The sequence below is a fragment of the Bos javanicus genome, chromosome 21 (assembly GCF_032452875.1).
Source record: "Bos javanicus breed banteng chromosome 21, ARS-OSU_banteng_1.0, whole genome shotgun sequence".
Taxonomy (NCBI): domain Eukaryota; kingdom Metazoa; phylum Chordata; class Mammalia; order Artiodactyla; family Bovidae; genus Bos; species Bos javanicus.
Genome location: NC_083888.1, coordinates 54,147,910 through 54,169,299, shown reverse-complemented (window position 1 = coordinate 54,169,299; position 21,390 = coordinate 54,147,910). Strand labels below are relative to the sequence as shown.

At 37.3% G+C, this 21,390-nt stretch overlaps 1 protein-coding gene and 1 pseudogene across 2 annotated transcripts in view; one reads left to right on the top strand and one right to left on the bottom strand.

Annotated features, from left to right (window-relative positions):
- Positions 1-21,390, top strand: part of KLHL28 (kelch like family member 28) — a 33,395-nt gene that overhangs the window by 6,560 nt on the left and 5,445 nt on the right. The window contains exons 1-4 of one of the 2 annotated variants that reach the window (XM_061395029.1): positions 2,846-4,594; positions 15,002-15,900; positions 18,405-18,848; positions 20,898-21,106. In XM_061395029.1, the coding sequence (XP_061251013.1) occupies positions 15,002-15,900; positions 18,405-18,848; positions 20,898-21,106 (1,552 nt within the window). In that variant the 5' untranslated portion in view covers positions 2,846-4,594. Of the gene's footprint in view, positions 1-2,845; positions 4,595-15,001; positions 15,901-18,404; positions 18,849-20,897; positions 21,107-21,390 lie in introns of those variants that run through there. The other variant, XM_061395028.1, reaches the window with a different exon arrangement.
- On the bottom strand, positions 1,574-2,643 carry LOC133234024 (small ribosomal subunit protein eS4, X isoform-like; annotated as a pseudogene).

Below are 21,390 nucleotides of genomic sequence, written 5' to 3'. Positions count from 1 at the left end.
GTTTATGTCTAATATCTCAGGCTTATGACTTTATCTCTTTTCTCCTTTACTAAAGATTAAAAATCCCAGATCACGAATGATGACCAGGGGTGATAGGGTTAGAAATGTCAGATAATTATGCACCATGGCAGTGCACAGTAACCATTTCAGAACACAGATAACATCTTCACCAACTATGTGAAGTGGTATAAGATTTTTTAAGGCATACCTCTCTAGGGATGGCCCATCAAATTACTAAAGTTATTTGGTATAATATGGTTAGGCTGCTAACTGAACATTGAGTTCCTTTGTTTCCTTTTATTTTCAAATTGTTGTTTTTAAGGTTTAATTTTGCTTTATAATTACGTAAAATACTACCTTAATTCCACAGTCAAATCTGTAAAACTGAGATATGTTCAAAGATGTGTAGCTTTATCTCTATCCCCTCCACTCTGTTCTCTCCTTCCTCTGTTAGGTAACCTTTTAAAAATATACCATGTTATATTTCCTTAAAAAAAAAATAAGTGGGTATATATATTTGTAAACCCCCCCCTTTCTTAAATAAATAGTGGCATACTGTACACATACGTCTCTTCCATGCTTGGATCAGGAAGACCCTGCAGAGTAGTATATACAGAGATTCCTCATTCCCATTCACAGCTGCATAGTATTCCATTGTGTGGATGTGCCAGGGGTTTCTTTCACCCACCCTTTCGTTGGTGGGCATTAGAGCTTAAAATTCTTGGTTTGTTGCCTTTTAGTCTCTCAAATACTAAAGTAAAAAGCATAAGGTATTATTGTTTTGCTTTTACAAATAGACCTGTAATTATTAGCCTTATGCATTTGTCTTTTTATATTTTTGCCAGTGTATTTTTTGATAATTTCTTAGAAGTAGAATTGTTAGATTAATGAGTAAATGCAAATGTAATTTTGCTAAGTTTTCCAGATCTATTTCCAGAGGTCTCTATCATTCAGCGTTCCCTCGGGGATGGATGAATGTGTTTGTTTCTCATAGCCTCACCAAAGTATATTGTCAGGAAAGCATTGTTATTAATAACTCCATATAGTTGTTTTTGGAGAAGGCAATGGCACCCTACTCCAGTACTCTTGCCTGGAAAATCCCATGGATGGAGGAGCCTGGAAGGCTGCAGTCCATGGGGTCGCTAAGGATCGGACACGACTGAGCGACTTCACTTTCACTTTTCACTTTCATGCACTGGAGAAGGAAATGGCAACCCACTCCAGTGTTCTTGCCTGGAGAATCCCAGGAACGGGGGAGCCTGGTGGACTGCCGTCTATGGGGTCGCACAGAGTCGGACACGACTGAAGCGACTTAGCAGCAGTAGCAGCAGCAGCAGCATAGTTGTCTTTGGTGTTTTTTTTGGTGATATTTTCTTTAATTTTGTGACCCCATGGACTATACAGTCCGTGGAATTCTCCAGGCCAGAATACTGGCGTGGATAGCCTTTCCCTTCTCCAGGGGATCTTCCAAACCCAGGGATCAAACCCAGGTCTCCTGCATTGGAGGCCGATTCTTTACTAGCTGAGCCACAAGGAAAGCCTTTAATTAAGTACAAAGACTTTTCCAGTCACGTCACATGGACATCATTTTATCCATCCTCTGTTTGGCTGCCAGTCTTTTGTCTCTCTCCACAGCAATGGTAAAGCAAATACCCTTTCCACGGGGAGGAGAGATCCATGGTTTGTTGCCTTTGCCAATAATGAAAATGTTTGAGAGCCAAGTGGCAAAGTTGTTGCCATTGGCATTTTTCACATGAACTATATCTAAAGAACCTGGATGGCTCTTCTGGTTGGTAATCACACCAATTCTTTTCAGGTTAGCACCTCCAGTCACCATGCACAGGTTACTAGTGTCAAATTTGATGAAACCAGTAATCTTGTCCATCTCCAAGGCAATTTGAATGGTGTCCTTCACTTTGATGAGGGGATCAGGCAAGGATGGTGCAAGCATATGGGTCACCAGATGAAGGATTCCTTTTGTCCCCACAAAGGTCTTTCTCACTTTGCACAACTTACACTTGGCCTCCTCAGGTGTAATATGATGAAGAGCAAAGCGACCCTTCGTGTCATAGATCAAATGAAAATTCTCTCCAGTCTAATAATGCTGATGACATCCATAAAATCAACAGTGTAGGTTATTGGTGCGAATTTGCCATTGACCTAAATGAAACGCTGCTGCAAATCTTCATCTCCTGTTAAGGCATACTTAAGTCTGTTCCTTAGGGAAATGATTAGGGGGAGACATTCCCTCAGCTTGTGGGGACCAGTAGATGGATAAGGGGCAAACACACCAGTCAGTTTATCCAGCATCCAGTTTTTTGGAGCTGCTACAGGCTCCAGGTGCTTCTTGGGACCTCTAGCCATCGCTGTGCTGGGCACAAAAAGAGGCCTCCATATAGTTTTAATGCATTTGATTACAAATGAAGTTGAAGAATTTTTCATATACTTAAGAACCATACATTTTTTAACCTCCTGTTCATTTCTTTAGATTTTATAGTGCTAGAGTATTTTAGGAATGTTTTATTTTTTGATGTTGCATCTTTATATATATTATAAATATTTTTCTCAACCTTATTCACATGTTTTTATTTGCTTATGAATTTTTTAACTATTCAAAGTTTTTTAATGTAATTAATCTAACCTGTCTTTTCACTTGTACCATAGTTAGGAAACTATTCTTCAATCTCAAGTTATAGAGAGATTCACACATTTTATTCAAATACTTGTATATTTTCATTTTTTCCATTTATACCTCTGATCCGTTAGGAATTTATCTTGGCGTAGATATGTGGAAGTAAAGTGGCTTAGTCATGTCTGATTCTTTGCGACCCCATGGACTAGCCTACCATGCTCCTCCATCCATGGGATTTTCCAGGCAAGAGTACTGGAGTGGGTTGCCATTTCCTTCTCTAGGGGATCTTCCCAACCCAGGGATCGAACCCAGGTCTCCCACATTGTAGGCAGATGCTTTACTCTTTGAGCCACAAGGGAAGTCCCAGATATGTGGAAGGGATCTAATTTTATCTTTTTTTCTTGTGGCTATTCTGTTATCTCAACATGTTTACTTGAAAGTCACACTTTTCCTCACTGATTTTGAAATGCTGCCTTTATCATAAGCTAAATTTTCATGTTAAATTATCTATTTCTGTATTTTCTATTCTCCACTGATTTGTTTCTCCAAACCAAACATTCTATTTAATCCACAACAGATTTTACAAATGAGAATGTTCAAGTTTAGAATAAGTAATTTGCCTAAAGTCTGCAGCTAAGTAGTCAAATATTGACTTGAACCCATTCATCTCTCTGGCCCTGAAATGCACACTTTGACTCACTGTTCTTTCCTGTTTTCCATGGTACTTACCTTTCATTGTGCACAAGGTTATTGATAAGATAAATGAAACTGTGTAAAGCTGGCAAAGGTCAGGTTTTGAAGATTCGGAATTCTTGCTTCCGTGAGCTATTTTTAGCCATTTATGGGTAAATAAGAACCAAGTATAGTCACAGTTGTAATTCATAGTTTTGAAGGAGGTACAGTTATAATTTGCAATAATTTTTAAATAGTTACACTTGTGCTGGAAATATTTTAACTGATTTTAAAACATTAACGTGCATAAGAATGCTAATACATTCTTGAAACACAGATTGCTGCTCCTTCCTCTCTGTAGTTTCTGAATCCTTAGGTTAGGTGTGTGCTTGGGTTCAAGAATTTGCATTTTAGCAGATCCTAGGTGATACTGATGCTGCTAGTGTAAGGATCATATTTTGAGAACCATTGTTTTAAAGCTTGCTCTTTTTAAAATTCTGTGAATTTCTCTAAAGTCAAATTTCTTGAGCGAGAGAAGTCAAATTTAAAGTAATAAAATTGATGTGTTACGACAAATCTTCAACGTAATTCATTTTAAGTTCCCTATATTTACTGTTTTTAAAGTTCGTAGTTCAAATCATTTTGGTTATAAGAATATAATCTCTTAAACTTCATTCTCAGTAGTTCTTAAAGGGAGTGGACATCGTGTCATTTGTATCCAGTCCAATGATAGAAATATGTATGGGTGTTCTTTTAAAAATGTATGTCATCTTTACCAGTATCCTTCCTTGAGTGGTTTTTAAAACTTTGATCATTTTTATTATTTTGGAGAGAAAAAAGGAGAAATACAATGAAGGGTGTAAGTATAGGGAAACTGCTTCGTCATGGTATTCTGACCTTGCATGTATACACATAGACAAAAGCTTGGACTGTGGGACGGAAGCTTACCTGAGTCTTGGAACAAGAGAGGAAGGTCCTTAAGGAACTGCTACAAGGCCATCTCCTGCGTGCCTCTCTGTCTCCCCTGGAAGTCTGCCATGATGCTGTTTCTCTTTACCTTTCCAGAGTGATGGGGCTTCCCTGCTAGCTCAGACGGTAGAGAATCTTCCTGCAGCGCAGGAGACCTGAGTTCAGTTCCTGGGCTGGGAAGATCCTCTGGAGAAGGAAATGGCAACCCACTCCAGTATTCTTGCCTGGAGAATTCCATGGACGGAGAAACCTGGCGGGTACAGTTCGTGGGGTTGCAGAGTCAGACACAACTAAGCAACTAACACACGCGAGTGTGCTGAGGTATGGGACTTTCACGTAGCAGAGCTGTGGGATGCAGAACTGCTGCTGCCATCCAGCCTCCTTTGTATGCATTTTCCTTTTTGGTTTGTAGGGCAGGGATCCAGGGAGCTTAGTCTTTTACTGTCTGTGAGTAATAAACTGTCTAAATACAGAAGTGGCTTACTGTATCTTTTCTGGTCAGATTAGTCAGGCTTTGGCCTTGACCTTTTTGTATTTGTTCATTTGACAGTAAGTCAGCTTCGTTCGTTTTTTGGTGAGCATGGAAGGGAGTCACGTGGTTTTAGCTGGCAAAAACTGAATATTCCTCAGGAAGATAATAAGTAGTACATAACAGTCGTCAAGTACTTAATGGGTACCATTTTGTGTGTGCTTTACAGATGAGGAAACTGAGACTTTAAGATCACTTTACTAAGGTCACATCGCTATGAAATAGCACAGACAGTATTGTAACCCAAGGGGCCTGATTTCCAGAGCCCAGTTTCTTAAAATCGTACCGTCCTGCATATTTGGATATGTGTCATATTTACCCAAATGTGTGTTTTTGTGTGTTGCATGTGTACATATATGTGTTTATTTACAAATCAGTATTGTGTTAAACTTTCATATCATGTTAATGGTAATTTGCCAGTCTTCAATTGGGTACACAAAAATTAGTTTAATTTTTGATCTGTTACTGTATGATTTCTTCTTACACTAAAAATGGCTCTAACCAATAACTTATTAACTTATTTTGAGAATCAACAATTCTTTAATACTTTATGTAGTCCGAGATGTCAGTGGTACCAAGTAGATTTACCCAGTAGTAAGAGATGGTACAACGTAAAAAGCAGAGTACCTCTTAAGCGGACAATGTAAAAAAAAAATCACTAGTAATAGCTTAATAATGAATAAAATAATATTTATCACAAGCTTACTAAATGATAGACGCTATTCTAAGCCCTTCATATGTATAAACACATTTAATCCTCAAAACAATTCTGTATTATTGTTATTGAGTAACTTTCACCCTTTGGTTTTTCACACAGCTCTCAGATTTCCTTTTTTTTTTTTTAAAGGACTCCATACTCATAATACATGTCTTGAAGTTCTTCTCTTTATCAGCTGTTTTACTTTGCCTAGATTCCTTTTAAAGGATGGTACCCCAAATCTGTATTCCAGATATGGTCTGACATTTGGAGAGCCAAGTGGAATGTCTCCTCTCTAGTTCTATGTATTATAGTTCTATCAATGCACATTAAACCTCCCTAAGATTCGCATGCAACTGGTGAGTCTTTTCTCTCTTATTCTATACTTGTATAGTTGTTCTGGAATCCACTATAGAATCTTAACATTTATCCCTCTTAAATTTCTTCTTGTTAGATGTCAGGTCTTTTTGGATACATGTTTTACTGGCTGATGTATTTGTTGTCCTCTGCAGCTTTGTATCATCTGCACAGCTGAAGGGCCTGCCCCCAGTATCTTCATCTTGGCCTTACATCATACCAGCAGAAACCTCCCTCCAGGTAGACCTCATTCCATTAAGTAGTATACTGTAGTGTGGTTATCCAACCACATAACTAGTTTAGCTAACTGAACTAGCTTATTATACTTCTGGTTTTGTTCTCAAAATCATGTCTTTAAATATCATGTATTTTTCTGATCTGCAAGTCTTTCAAATACATAAAAAGAAACCCCAAGATTCATCTGTGACACATCTTCTTGTTAGTTCATCCATCCTAGTGTTAGAAATCACTGCATCATCTTCTCAATATTCACAAATCAACTCGTTAATAATTTGTTTTATAGTGTTATCTAAAATTAACATTATCCTTTCCAAGATGTTAGTAGATATTACTGTCTTATTTTTTAAAATAGTCTTTAGTCTTGTGGCACTGGCAATGATTCAGGGGTCTCATTCACAGGTTCTTTTAAACATCGTAGGATGTAATTATTTAGTCTGGGAGAGGTATGAACTTATAAAGTAGCTAGATCTCCTATTTTTCCTGCTTGATTTACTTTTTAAAAGATTTAAGTACAGTTTTAGGTTCACAGCAAAATTAAGGAACGTACAGAGGTTTCCCATTTACACCCTTCACCAGCATGAGCATACCTTCCCCCATCGTCCATGTCCCCCACCGTAGTGGTGTGTTTGTTTCAATAGGTGAACTTATATTGACACATTATCCCCCAAAGTCCATAATTCACCTTAGGGTTCATTCTCAGTGTTGTATATTCTGTGGGTTGGGACAGGTGTATAATGATACCTATCTACCAATATAGTGTTATATAGAGTAATTTCACTGCCCTAAAGGTCCTGAGTGCTTTGCCTATTCATCTTCCCTCCCCAAAACCCCTAGCAACCATTGATATTTTTACTGTCTTTATAGTTTTACCTTTTCCAGAATATCATATAATTGGACTCTTGCAGTGTATAGCATTGTCAGGTTGGCTTCTTTTACCTGATAAGACATTTTCTCTATGTCTTTTAGGAGCTCGACAGCCCATTTCTTTTAGCACTGAATAATATTCTGCAGTCTTGATGTAGCATAGTTTAATAGTTACCCATTCACCTACTGAAGGACACCTTGGTTGCTTCCAAGTATTGGCACTTCAAAATAAAGTTGCTGTAAACATCCACGTGCAAGTTTTTGTGTGGACATAAATTTTCAGTTCATTTGGGTAAATACTGAGGAAGGCGAATGCAGGATTGTATGATAAGAGTATGTTTAGTTTTATAAGAAAGAAAAGTAAAGTCGCTCAGTCATGTCTGACTCTTTGCGACCCCATGGACTGTAGCCTACCAGGCTCTTCCATCCGTGGGATTTTCCAGGCAAGAATACCGGAGTGGGTTGCCATTTCCTTCTCCAGAAGATCTTCCCGACCCAGGGATTGAACCCAGGTCTCCTGCATTGTAGGCAGACGCTCTACCGTCTGAGCCACCAGGGAAGTCACTTATAAAACCATACAGGTTAGTTTTATAAGAAGCTATCAAAGTGTCTTCCAGAGTTGCTGTACAATTTTGGATTCCCACTAGCCATGAATGAAAGTTCCTTTTGCCCCATATTGTCCCTCACGTTGGGTGTTCTCAGGGTTCTGGGTTTTAACCATTCTAATAGGTGTGAGGTAGTATTTCATTGTTGTCTTAATATGCAATTTCCTGATGACCCGTGACATCATTTCATCTGCTTACTTACTATCTGTATCTTTTCTGGTGAGGTGTCTGTTAAGGTCTTTAATCCATTTCTTAATCAGGTTGTTAATTTTCTTATTGTTTAATTTTAAAAGTTCTTTGTTTAATTGAATAATAGTTCTTTATCAGTTGTGGTTTTCAAAGATATTTTCCCCCAGTGTGGGGCTTGTCTTCTCATTCTCTTGACAAGTTTTTCCCAAAGTAGAAGTTTTTGTGGGTTTTTTGTGCGTGAGTGAATGTATGTGTGTTTGTTTTGTTTTTAATAGGGATGTCCAGCTTACCATTCTTTCTTGTACAGATTGTGCCTTGGTGTCATATCTAAAAATAATCATTGCCATACCCAAGGTCATCTAGAATTTACTCTTGTGTTATCTTCTAAGTGTTTTGTAGTTTTGCATTTTACATTTAGGTCTGTGATCCGTTTTGAGTTAATTTTTCTGAAGGATATAAGTAAGGACTGTGTGCAGTTGCATTTTTTTATTTGTGGATATCCATTCCACCTCCATTTGTTGAAAAGACCTCCATTGTATTGCCTTTCTTGCTTTGTTAAAGATCAGTTAACTGTGTTTATGTGGGTCTGTTTCTAGACTCTCTGATCTGTTCCACTGGTCTATTTCTCTGCGCTTTCACTGGTGCCGTTCTGTCTTCATTACTATAGCTTTATAATAATGCTTGAAATTGGGTAGTATCAGTCATTCGACTTTATTCTTCTTTTTCAATATTGAGTTGGCTATTCCGGGTATTTTGTCTCTCTGTGAAAACTTTAGAATCAGTTTTCACCATCCACAAAATAACTTGCTAGAATTTTGATTGGGATTACGTTGAATCCGTAGTGCAAGTCAGGAAGAATCAACATCTTGATAATGTTGAGGGTCTTATCCATGAACATGGAATATCTCTCCATTTATTTAGTTCTTTGCTTTCTTTTATTAGAATTTTATACTTTTTCTCATAGATCTTCTACATATTTTGTTAGATTTATATATAAGTATTTCAATTTTTAGGTGTTATGTAAATGATAATATGTTTTAAATTTCAACTTTTACTTGTTCATTGATGCTTTATAGAAAAGTAATTGACTTTTGTATATTAACCTTGTATCTTGCAAACTTGCTATAATTGCTTCCTAGTTCCAGTGTTCGGGGGGTTTTTTGTTTTGGATTTTCTACATAGACAGTCCTGTCATCTGCCAACAAAGATAGTTTTGTTTCTTTCTTTCCAATCAATATACCTTTTATTTCCCTTTCTTGTCTCATTGTATTAAACAGGTGTCCTTTTTCATACTCTTATTTTCTGTATCATTCAGTTTCCTGTTGCTCACTTTTCATTCTGAATAACATCTCCTTGTTAAATCAGACAAATGAGAGTAGAGAGGGATATGTTTCACAAAACACCATTTTTAATTAATTGCATGTAAAGGAATTGAGTACCTAAATGTTTAATAGACTTTCAGATGAAATTAATTGTGACCTAGCCTTATCAAAATTGGATAGAAGATGGGAGAGGAGGAAGTTTATAGACAAAATCTGGCAAATGGTAAGAAAATACTTATATTGAGCTGTTGTAATTACATGAGCTTTATTGGAGTGAAAGGTCATTATGGAAAGAATGAAACTGGTGAAAGTGAGGATCATGAGAAGAGAATGAGACAAGTGCTGTATTCATAGCACTTCAAGTTTTGTGGAACTTAGGTCAGTAGGTGCCCAATATGCTACTGGAGATCAGTGGACAAATAACTCCCAGAAAGAATGAAAGGATGAAGCCAAAGCAAAAACCGTACCCAGTTGTGGATGCGACTGGTGATAGAAGCAAGGTCCGATGCTGTAAAGAGCAATGTTGCATAGCAATCTGGAATGTTAGGTCCATGAATCAAGGCAAATTGGAAGTGGTCAAACAGGAAATGGAAAGAGTGAACGCTGACATTCTAGGAACAGCGAGCTAAAATGGACTGGAATGGGTGAATTTAACTCAGATGACCATTATATCTACTACTGTGGGCAGGAATCCCTTAGAAGAAATGGAGTAGCCCTCATGGTCAACAAAAGAGTCTGAAATGCAGTACTTCGAAGCAATCTCAAAAGCAACAGAATGATCTCTGTTTGTTTCCAAGGCAAACCATTCAATATCATGGTAATCCAAGCCTGTGCCCCAGCCAGTAATGCTGAAGAAGCTGAAGTTGGAACAGTTCTTTGAAGACCTACAAGACCTTTTAGAACTAACACCCAAAAAAGATGTCCTTTTCATTATAGGGGACTGGAATGCAAAAGTAGGAAGTCAAGAAACACCTGGGATAATAGGCATATTTGGCCTAGGAATGTGGAATGAAGCAGGGCAAAGGCTAATAGAGTTTTGCCAAGAGAACACACTGGTCATAACAAACACCCTTTTCCAACAACACAAGAGAAGACTCTATACATGGACATCACCAGTCAACACCAAAATCAGATTGATTATATTCTTTGGAGCCAAAGATGGAGAAGCTCTATACAGTCAGCAAAAACAAGACCAGGAGCTGACTGTGGCTCAGATCATGAACTCCTTATTGCCAAATTCAGACTTAAATTGAAGAAGGTAGGGAAAACCACTAGACCATTCAGGTATGACCTAAATCGGATCCCTTATGATTATACAGTGGAAGTAAGAAATAGATTTAAGGGACTAGATCTGATAGAGTGCCTGATGAACTATGGACGGAGGTTCGTGACATTGTATGGGAAACAGGGATCAAGACCATCCTCGTGGAAAAGAAATGCAAAAAAGCAAAATGGCTGTCTGGGGAGGTCTTACAAATAGCTGTGAAAAGAAGAGAAGCGAAAAGCAAAGGAGAAAAGGAAAGATATAAGCATCTGAATGCAGAGTTTCAAAGAATAGAAAGGAGAGATAAGAAAGGCTTCCTCAGCGACCAGTGCAAAGAAATAGAGGAAAACAAGAGAATGGGAAAGACTAGAGATCTCTTCAAGAAAATTAGAGATACCAAGGGAACATTTCATGCAAAGATGGACTCGATAAAGGACAGAAATGGTATGAACCTAACAGAAGCAGATGATATTAAGAAGAGGTGGCAAGAATACACTGAAGAACTGTACAAAAAAGATCTTCACAGCCAAGATAATCACGATGGTGTGATCACCCACCTAGAGCCAGACATCCTGGAATGTGAAGTCAAGTGGGCATTAGAAAGCATCACTACGAACAAAGCTAGTGGAGGTGATGGAATTCCAATTGAGCTCTTTCAAATCCTGAAAGATGATGCTGTGAAAGTGCTGCACTCAATATGCCAGCAAATTTGGAAAACTCGGCAGTGGCCACAGGACTGGAAAAGGTCAGTTTTCATTCCAATCCCAAAGAAAGGCAATGCCAAAGAATGCTCAAACTACCGCACAATTACACTCATCTCACACGCTAGTAAAGTAATGCTCAAAATTCTCCAAGCCAGACTTCAGCAATATGTGAACTGTGAAATTCCTGATGTTCAAGCTGGTTTTAGAAAAGGCAGAGGAACCAGAGATCAAATTGCCAACATCCGCTGGATCATGGGAAAAGCAAGAGAGTTCCAGAAAAATTTCTATTTTTGCTTTATTGACTATGCCAAAGCCTTTGACTGTGTGGATCAAAATAAACTGTGGAAAATTCTGAAAGAGATGGGAATACCAGACCACCTGACATGCCTCTTGAGAAACCTGTATGCAGGTCAGGAAGCAACAGTTAGAACTGGACATGGAACAACAGACTGGTTTCAAATAGGAAAAGGAGTACATCAAGGCTGTATACTGTCACCCTGCTTATTTAACTTCTATGCAGAGTACATCATGAGAAACACTGGGCTGGAAGAAGCACAAGCTGGAATCAAGATTGCCGGGAGAAATATCAATAACCTCAGATATGCAGATGACACCACCCTTATGGCAGAAAGTGAAGAGGAACTAAAAAGCCTCTTGATGAAAGTGAAATAGGAGAGTGAAAAAGTTGGCTTAAAGCTCAACATTCAGAAAACGAACATCATGGCATCTGGTCCCATCACTTCATGGGAAATAGATGGGGAAACAGTGGAAGCAGTGAGAGACTTTATTTTTCTGGGCTCCAAAATCACTGCAGATGATGACTGCAGCCATGTAATTAAAAGACACTTACTCCTTGGAAGGAAAGTTATGACCAACCTAGATAGCATATTCAAAAGCAGAGACATTATTTTGCCAACAAAGGTCCGTCTAGTCAAGGCTATGGTTTTTCCTGTGGTCATGTATGGATGTGAGAGTTGGACTGTGAAGAAAGTTGAAGTGTGGTGTTGGAGAAGACTCTTGAGAGTCCCTTGGACTGCAAGGAGATCCAACCAGTCCATTCTAAAGGAGATCATTCCTGGGTGTTCATTGGAAGGACTGATGGCTAAAGCTGAAACTCCAGTACTTTGGCCACCTCATGCGAAGACTTAACTCTTTGGAAAAGACCTTGATGCTGGGAGGTATTAGGGGCAGGAGGAGAATGGGATGACAGGATGAGATGTCTGGATGGCATCACCGACTTGATTTACCTGAGTTTGAGTGAACTCCGGGAGTTGGTGATGTTCAGGGAGGCCTGGTGTGCTGCGATTCATGGGGTCACAAAGTGTTGGACATGACTGAGCAACTGAACTGAACTGAACTGAAACTTTATAAAACCGTTTTCATGTAACCTTCGAAATATGGTTGTATTCTTGTTTAATGGATGACAGAATTAATACTTGGATTAAGTAATGTACCAATTCCATATAACAGTATATGAGCCAGTTAGGACTAAAACTCATTATCTTGTATTTCCAAGGGCCCTGTTCTTCACTAATACTGTTACATTTCTGTTGCCTCACCATAGTATCCTTTACTCATCATTCTTACAGTCTGTTGTGTTTTCATGTACATTATCTAATTTGATCCTCAAAAACTGTGAGGTACGTATAGTTCAGGTATTACTAACATTGGGCTTCCCAGGTTCTGCTAGTGGTAAAGAGACCTGCGTGCCTTTGCCAGGAGACTTAAGAGATGTGGGTTCAATCTCTGGGCCAGGAAGATCTCCTGAAGAAGAACATGGCAACCCACTCAGTATTCTTGAGAATCCCATGGACAGAGGAGCCTGGTGGGCTACAGTCCATAGGGTCTCAAAGAGTCAGACACGATTGAAGTGACTTAGCATGCATTCATGCATTATTGATATTATGATCTCACTTTGATAAGGAAATTCAAGGTAAGATAAAGTTAATGATGTGAAGTAGCCAGGACCACTTTCTAGTTCTATTGTTTATTTTGTATGTCTACTCACCTTTCCTGTTGTTCATTTTTTTCTTTTTAGTCTAGATAATTAGTTTTTTTCTATTAAATGAAGGCTTAAAAAAGAAGTTAAATAAGTTTAAGAGGTCAGTACTATAGTAAGTAAAATGAACAGATGCAGATCTAAACATATGCCTTCTGGTTGCTGTTTTCTTAAAATATTCTGTCCTGGAATAAAGTACCTACTGGAAAACCAACAAGTTTCTTGAGACTTGTCTGTACCCTGATTGAGAATTATTCTGTTAGATGTATATAGGATTATTTGGAGAGATCAGAAGTAGAGGTTGGTGATATCAGTTATAATGTCATGTTAACAAAAATTTTTCACATATATAAAATTCAGATGAAACAAATGTGAAATGATGACATTCTTAGTGAAGATCAAAGTTTTAATATTTGAGTATTTTCACTTAAAAATGCCCCAGGAATGAAGTGTTAGATTCTCCCCAGCCTACCAACATTCATATTATTTACTAATGTTCAGAATTTTGTAATTTATTTGATAATACTTTTAAAATAGGAGCTAATCTTCTGCTTTTTAAAGATTATTATTATTATCCCTGAAACTTGTGTTTGAAGAGTGAATGAGATAGGAAAGAAACAGTTCGTATCGTGTAGATGCCTTACGATCCTTTCATCTATTCTAAACAGCTGCTATGAGCCCTTCTGAAGTGTTGGTGTATTGATTTCTTATGGCTGCTATAACAAATTACCACAAACTCAGTTGCTTAAAATAACAGAACTTTATTCTCTTACAGTCACAGAGGCCAAAAGTCTGAAATTAGTAACACTGGCCTGAAATACGGTGTTGGCAGGGCTGTGTGCCCTCTGGAGGTTCCAGGGGAGAATGCGTGCCTCACCTCTTCCAGCTTCTGGTGGCTGCCAGTGTTAATTGGTTTGTGACTGCATCCCTCCAGTCTCTGCCTCTGTGGTCAGATTACCTTCTTTTCTTCTATCTATGTCAGATCTCCTTCTGCCTTCTTATAAAGTAAATGTGATTGTACTTGGGTAATCCAGGATAATCTCACCATCTCAAAATCCTCAATCATGTCTATACAGTCTTTTTTTTTTTTTGCCATGTAAAGTACCATTCAAAGCTTCCAGGGATTAGGTTGGGGATGTCTTTTGCTAGAGCAGTTACTCAACATACCCCAATTCTTATTGCCTCTCACTTTTTCTTCATCTTTCCTGTCTCATCTTTTCTCTTCTTTTCTATTTTTATTCTTTTTCATCTTCCAGAAGCACAGGGTGTTAAGTAGATGGAGTGGGTATGATCCAGACGTATCAGGAGTTGAGTAGGTATGGTCTAGATCAGTAAGTGAGCCTTATTGCCCTTATCGAATACCAGACTGTGTTCACATTAATTTTTTGTTGTCATCGAATCAGTTGACAGTGGTGGTATCTTTATAAATTCAGCATGCTTTTTCAAAATAATTATTGAATCTTTGGGTAAAGTATGTGAGTTAACATGAAATTGCATTTCAGTTAAAGTATCTGTTGATTAGATTGACAGACATTGATATCATTATTGAGAAAAATAGCCAAATAACTACAAGCATTGTTTCAAAATTAATTTTCCTTTAAGCAGTTTTTTTTTTTTTTCTTCACTATTGTGTTTTATTTCAGGGATAGCTCAGACTTGAATCTAATGAAGGGAAACAGAAGAGTTGGCAGAGTTCTGATTCAAAAGTCCATGTCAAGAGACTTGTATCATTTTGGAGCCTCTGTTTCCTAAAATCTATAATAACGGAGTTGAATGATTGTTAACATCCTTTCTATTAATAACTCTAAAGGCCTCTGTCTAGTATGTAGTATAAGGTATTTAAAAACCAGCAAACATGCAGATAAACAACAAATCTCATTTATTTTGTGCTACTTGAAAAAGGAATCATTTGTAAGGTTATTTTGAAATAGCTGTCCTTGCCTTTTGTTTTTCTGTAGATGGACCACACATCCCCGACCTACATGCTTGCTAACTTAACCCACTTACATTCTGAACAACTTCTACAAGGCTTGAATCTTCTTCGTCAACATCACGAACTCTGTGACATCATTCTTCGAGTAGGTGATGTTAAAATTCACGCTCACAAAGTGGTACTTGCCAGCATCAGCCCGTATTTCAAAGCTATGTTCACTGGAAACCTCTCTGAAAAAGAGAACAGTGAAGTTGAGTTTCAGTGCATTGATGAGACTGCTCTCCAGGCCATTGTGGAATATGCCTATACAGGGACTGTTTTTATTTCACAAGATACAGTTGAATCTCTCCTTCCAGCAGCAAACCTACTGCAGATAAAACTTGTCCTGAAAGAATGTTGCGCATTTCTTGAAAGCCAACTTGATCCTGGTAATTGTATTGGAATTTCTCGTTTTGCAGAGACGTATGGTTGCCATGACCTTTATTTGGCAGCCACTAAATACATATGCCAGAATTTTGAAGCTGTTTGCCAGACTGAAGAGTTTTTTGAGCTCACTCATGCTGATTTGGATGAAATCGTTTCCAATGACTGTTTGAATGTAGCTACTGAAGAGACTGTTTTTTATGCACTTGAGTCTTGGATCAAGTATGATGTCCAAGAACGCCAGAAGTACTTAGCTCAGCTACTTAACAGTGTGCGATTACCGTTGCTCAGTGTTAAGTTTCTCACTAGATTATATGAAGCAAATCATCTTATTCGTGATGATCGCACTTGTAAACATCTTTTGAATGAAGCTCTGAAGTACCACTTTATGCCCGAACACAGACTGTCTCATCAGACAGTCTTGATGACACGACCTCGCTGTGCTCCCAAAGTACTTTGTGCAGTAGGAGGAAAATCTGGACTGTTTGCCTGTTTAGATAGGTAAATATAAGGCTTTTAAAGGATGGATGTGACGTGGGCTTGATCCCTGGGTTGGGAAGATCCCCTGGAGGAGGAAATGGCAACCCACTCCAGTATTCTTGCCTAGAAAATCCCATGGACGGAGGAGCCTGGCGGGCTGTGGTCCGTGGCGTTGCAAAGAGTCGGACACGACTAAAGCGACTTAGCACAACACACATTAATAGATTGTATACTCTTAAAATTTGCTGATTTTTTAATATTTTTAAAATAGTTTTATTTTCCTGTTTACTTTCTTTGCTTTTTTGATTTTTTCTCTTCTTCTTAAAACACTTATCTGTCTGTTTTAATCAGATTGTTGTCCATTCTCTGTAACACTCTCAATTAACCCCTCCTCCCTCCCAGTGCAAAAATTTTATCCGTCCTACTTACTCGTGAACTTTTCTACCATTTTATGCCCTTTTTTTTCCCTTTGTGAAATCATTTACATCTTTGAGTCAGACTAGGTCAGAGAGGATTTATTATTGCTAGCTATATCAGACAATGCTAAAGAAGAGAGCTCAGAATCTGTGATGAAGGCAGACTGGGACAAGAATGTGTCTGAATGAGTACAATTAATCAGAATAACCACTAAGGAAATAAAAAATAGGATACTAATACAAGTCTTGGAATTTCCATGCAATTTATTTTCTTCATATAAATATTTTTTAACAACAGTAGTAAAACGGTGCTTTCTTTTCTAATAACTTAAATAGGAGTTGTCAGACTTTTTCTGTGAAGAGCCAGCCAAATAGTAAATATTTCAGACTTTGTGGGCATATGGTCTGTGTAACTACCTAAGTCTGTCATTGTAGTACAAGAGTGGCCATAGACAATACATAAACATGAAATGGCTGGGTTCCAATAAAACTGTGTTTACAAAAGTAGCTGGTGGGTTGAATTAGACCCATAGCAATCATGATTTAGAGCATTCCACTGGTAACTTTAGTCTGTTTTTTATTTTATATTAGATATAGTTGATTAACAGTGTTGTGTTACACAGATAACTTTTGTACATTGAAAATATAGCTGGATGTTACCTTTGCTTTTCTCTTAACTGAGATTGCTTTATGAAAACGTTTATGTTTAATATATTTGTTTAATATTCTAAAATATTTCCAGACATTTAGTAGAATGAGTTTCCTCCAATAAGAGGAGACTGTTGTTTTTTAAATCAAAGTCAGTTAGTGGGTTCTTTATCTTTTAAAAAGTCTTGGTGTACATTTTAATTGTGGTTTAAAACTGGTATTGTTGAGGTTGGGCTAACAATACCTTTAAAGTTCCCTCATGCCCCTCCTGAATACCATCTCCTTCTCTCCCCCAGAAGTAACCACTATTCTGAATTTTTAATGGATTATTCCTTTGCATTTTGTTGTAATTTTGCCACATATGTGCCCCAATATATAGTTAGGCTTTGTAAATTTTTATATATAAATGCAGTAATACCATATATATTCTTTAAGGATGTGTTTTCTCATTGAACAGAAAGTGTATAAAATTGAGATTGCATGAGGAAATAGTTCATTTAGTTTTATTGGTATATGATAGTATAGTGAAAGTGAAGTCACTCAGTTGAGTCCGACTCTTCGCGACCCCATGGACTGTAGTCTACCAGGCTCCTCCGTCCATGGGATTTCCCAGGCAAGAGTACTGGAATGGGTTGCCATTGCCTTCTCCTTGCCTTCTCCATTATAGTAGATGGACATAATATAACATTTTCTTTCTGTAATGAATATGTTAACTATAAAAATTAGTTGAAATGTTCCACATATATAGAAAAGTTCACAAATCCCAAGTATACAGCTCAATGAGTTATCACCAAGTAAGCATTACAAACCATTTCACGAAAAGAGTATAACCAACACTCACAAGCCACCCTTAAGGTCCCTCCCTGTCCTCTCTGAAGGTAACTGCTATCCTCATTTCTAATCTAGAGATTAGAAATGCTTTTGAATTTGATGGAAGTGAAACTGTATTGCAGAATCAATTTGGCCTGTTTCCCTGAACATTATATGTGTGAGGTTCACTGCTGGTGTGTGTAGTTGTAGTTTGTTCGTTTTCATTGCTGTATAGTGTTTTCTTACAAGATATGCACAGTTTACTAACCCATTTTATAATTGATGAGAAATCTGATTATTCTCAGTTTTTGATTATTAAAAATAATGCTACTGTGAACATCATTGTACATACATATATATATATATATGTGCATTTCTTTTGCATGCATATCTAGGAATGGAATTGCTTAGTCATAGGGTGGACACATCACATTTATGCATTCTCCTTTTGATAGATGATTGTGTTGTGCTGCTATAAATATTTCTCTATTTGTGTCCTTTTGCAAACTATCTGTCTAGGCATTCCGTAGAATAGATACACAAGAATGCAATAGCTGTATCAGAGCATATGTGTATCTTCTATTTTGCCAGATATTGTTTATGGGCCATTTTGATGTTTTAAATTTTAATGTTTGTCTGCTTGTTCTTTAGTGTGGAGATGTACTTTCCTCAGAATGACTCTTGGATTGGTTTGGCACCCCTAAACATTCCTCGCTATGAATTTGGAATATGCGTTTTAGACCAAAAAGTGTATGTTATAGGTGGTATTGAAACTAACGTGCGTCCTGGCATCACTATCAGAAAACATGAAAATTCAGTAGAATGCTGGAATCCTGATACAAATACTTGGACTTCTCTCGAGAGGATGAATGAGAGTCGTAGTACCCTTGGAGTAGTGGTACTTGCAGGAGAACTTTATGCTTTGGGTGGTTATGATGGACAGTCTTACTTGCAATCTGTAGAGAAGTATATTCCCAAAGTAAGAAAATGGCAACCTGTGGCACCCATGACTACGACAAGAAGTTGTTTTGCTGCAGCAGTGTTGGATGGAATGATATACGCCATTGGAGGGTATGGTCCTGCCCACATGAACAGGTATTGAACTTAATCAAGTTGCATATGCTTGTGGGTTTTTGAAAGTATCATTAACAGTGATTTCTAGATTTTAAATGATTTGTGCATATAAATGAACTTCTCTAATTTAAAAAAAATGTTAATAGGTACTTGGGAGACTTAGTCTGCTCCACGTGCGAGTATGTCTGTAATTATCTACATGGAGATTTAATACACACCTAAAAATCAGTTCCCACTTATTAAATTTTACACTCATTCATCAGTATAAATGGACTGGATTTTAAAATTCATGAGTCTGAAAATATGGTGAAGTTAGATCACTTTAGATTTGGGATAGTGTGTGTATGTGTAAGTGTGTGTGTGTGTGTATGTGAATGATCTGTTATTGCACTGCTTAATAGAATAAAAAAGTGAAAAGTGTCATTTCTATACACTTCTAAGGTATTATAATGCATCATAAACTTTAAACCTTATTTAAATATGCCTTTCTGGATTCTTATTCTATAATCATACGTGTATCATTATGTATCTGAGCTGTGCTAGAGTTTAAATGTGAAATTTCTGTGTTTTGTATTCTTTTAATAAAGGAGAAATAGATATGAGGAAAAAAGTATAAAGTGACTGCTTATAAGGAAAATTAATCATAATTCTGATCCTTTGTTGAAAGTTGAGGTTCTAAAAATACCATCTCTAATGGTATTTTTTTTCCCACGAAATTTTTAATTCTGCTTAAAAATTCACCAGGAATCTAATAGTATTTATCTGCAATAGTGGTACATATTTTATTTATTATAAGCATTTTAATGAAAGAGTGTGTGGTGGTTTGTTAACAGACTGAGAAAGTAGTTACACAATAGTATTTCGTCTATAAATTTTTATTTCTGTGCAGACTAAATTTTTCCTCCTTTTTGTTGCTCCTTTAGTTGAAGGAAAAGTATCTGGAGCCCAGACATGCATTTGTGTTCTTTGAAAAGCCGCTAGCAGAAATTTGTAAGATAAAAGATTACATACTTTAATTTTGAGATAATGCTGTTGAAGTTTTAAGTTCTTGTTACAAGTTAATCACTAGACTCTTCTTGTTTGGTGATTTTGCTCTTACTCTCTTTATCCTGGTGTACTTTCAGAAATAGTTATAGTTTAGTCTTTTAGTCTAGCCTACAGCCTAGTCCCTATTCTGAACTCCAGACTGACTCTCAAATGCTTCAGGCTTTCTTGAGAAGTTAGGCTAGAACCAGAATAGGCTCAGCCCACTTGCCTTTGTACCCCTTCAGGGCAAAGCATAGGCTTCGAGGCCTTCTGGGATTTCCCAGGGAAACTTTTCTGGAAATTCTGATTTGATTTGAATTTCCTAATCCAGTTTGGAAATGCCAAGAATTCTTGGAATGCACACTTGATCTAAATCCTGAATGACTTGATCTGAATCCTGAAGGAATTCTCCTGAATGACTCAGATTATTATGATTAGCCAGTTTGTGTTTGGAAATCTGTAGTGTTTATTCTGAAGTAAGTCACCATGAATTCACCTGTAAGAAAAAATCCTCTTTTCCTCCTCACCGTCTTTCCTTCTCATAGTTGAGTGGAAGATCCTTAGTATCTTTAGGAAACATGTATGTTCAGTATGTGATTTTCAAAGTCCTTTCACATGCATATTCACTGGACTTTATTCTTACATGAATCCTTGATGTTGTATTATCCCCATGTTTGCAGATGAGAGGAAATGACTTCTCTAGGGTTACACAAATCCAAAGTAGTAGGGCCAGGGTTTATACAGCTTTGGGTATGCATTATACTTGAATCCAAATTTTCTGACTTCAAAAGCTCTATGCCCTTCACACACCTTACTGTTCGTACAATATAATGGAGTAGGATATGGCTGTTACTGCACCAGTCTACAAGGTAAGCTTTTATCCTGCGATTTTTATCAGCAAAATATAAATATTTGGAACAAACTACTCTTGTTTTATGTCTATCCATTTGCACTTTTAAAACTCTGGTGGGTTTTAGTTGCTTTAGGAGGAAGAGTGACCCAAAGAACATGTGAATTAATTCTTTCTTTTGTGAATGTTTGCAGTGTGGAGCGTTACGATCCAAGTAAAGACTCCTGGGAGATGGTTGCATCTATGGCAGATAAAAGGATTCACTTTGGTGTGGGTGTCATGCTAGGCTTTATTTTCGTGGTGGGTGGACATAATGGTGTTTCACATTTGTCAAGCATTGAAAGATACGATCCTCATCAAAATCAGTGGACTGTGTGCAGACCAATGAAAGAACCCAGAACAGGTAATAATAATGTCCCAATATCTAAACATATAGGACAATATGTTTTTATAGTGATATTCTTAAAATAGTAGTTTCTTGGGATATAACAGTAAATGACTTGTCCAGAAAAAACCTTTATGATGAACTTGACAGACAATCTTGATTAGACAAAACTATATAGATTTCTTATTTTAATATGCCAATGCACATATTGTTATTTTTTTAAACTTATAGAGTACATTTTGAGAAATACTGATAACAGAAAGTATCTGATAGAAGCTCTTTTTGTCCATGTAACAAATGTT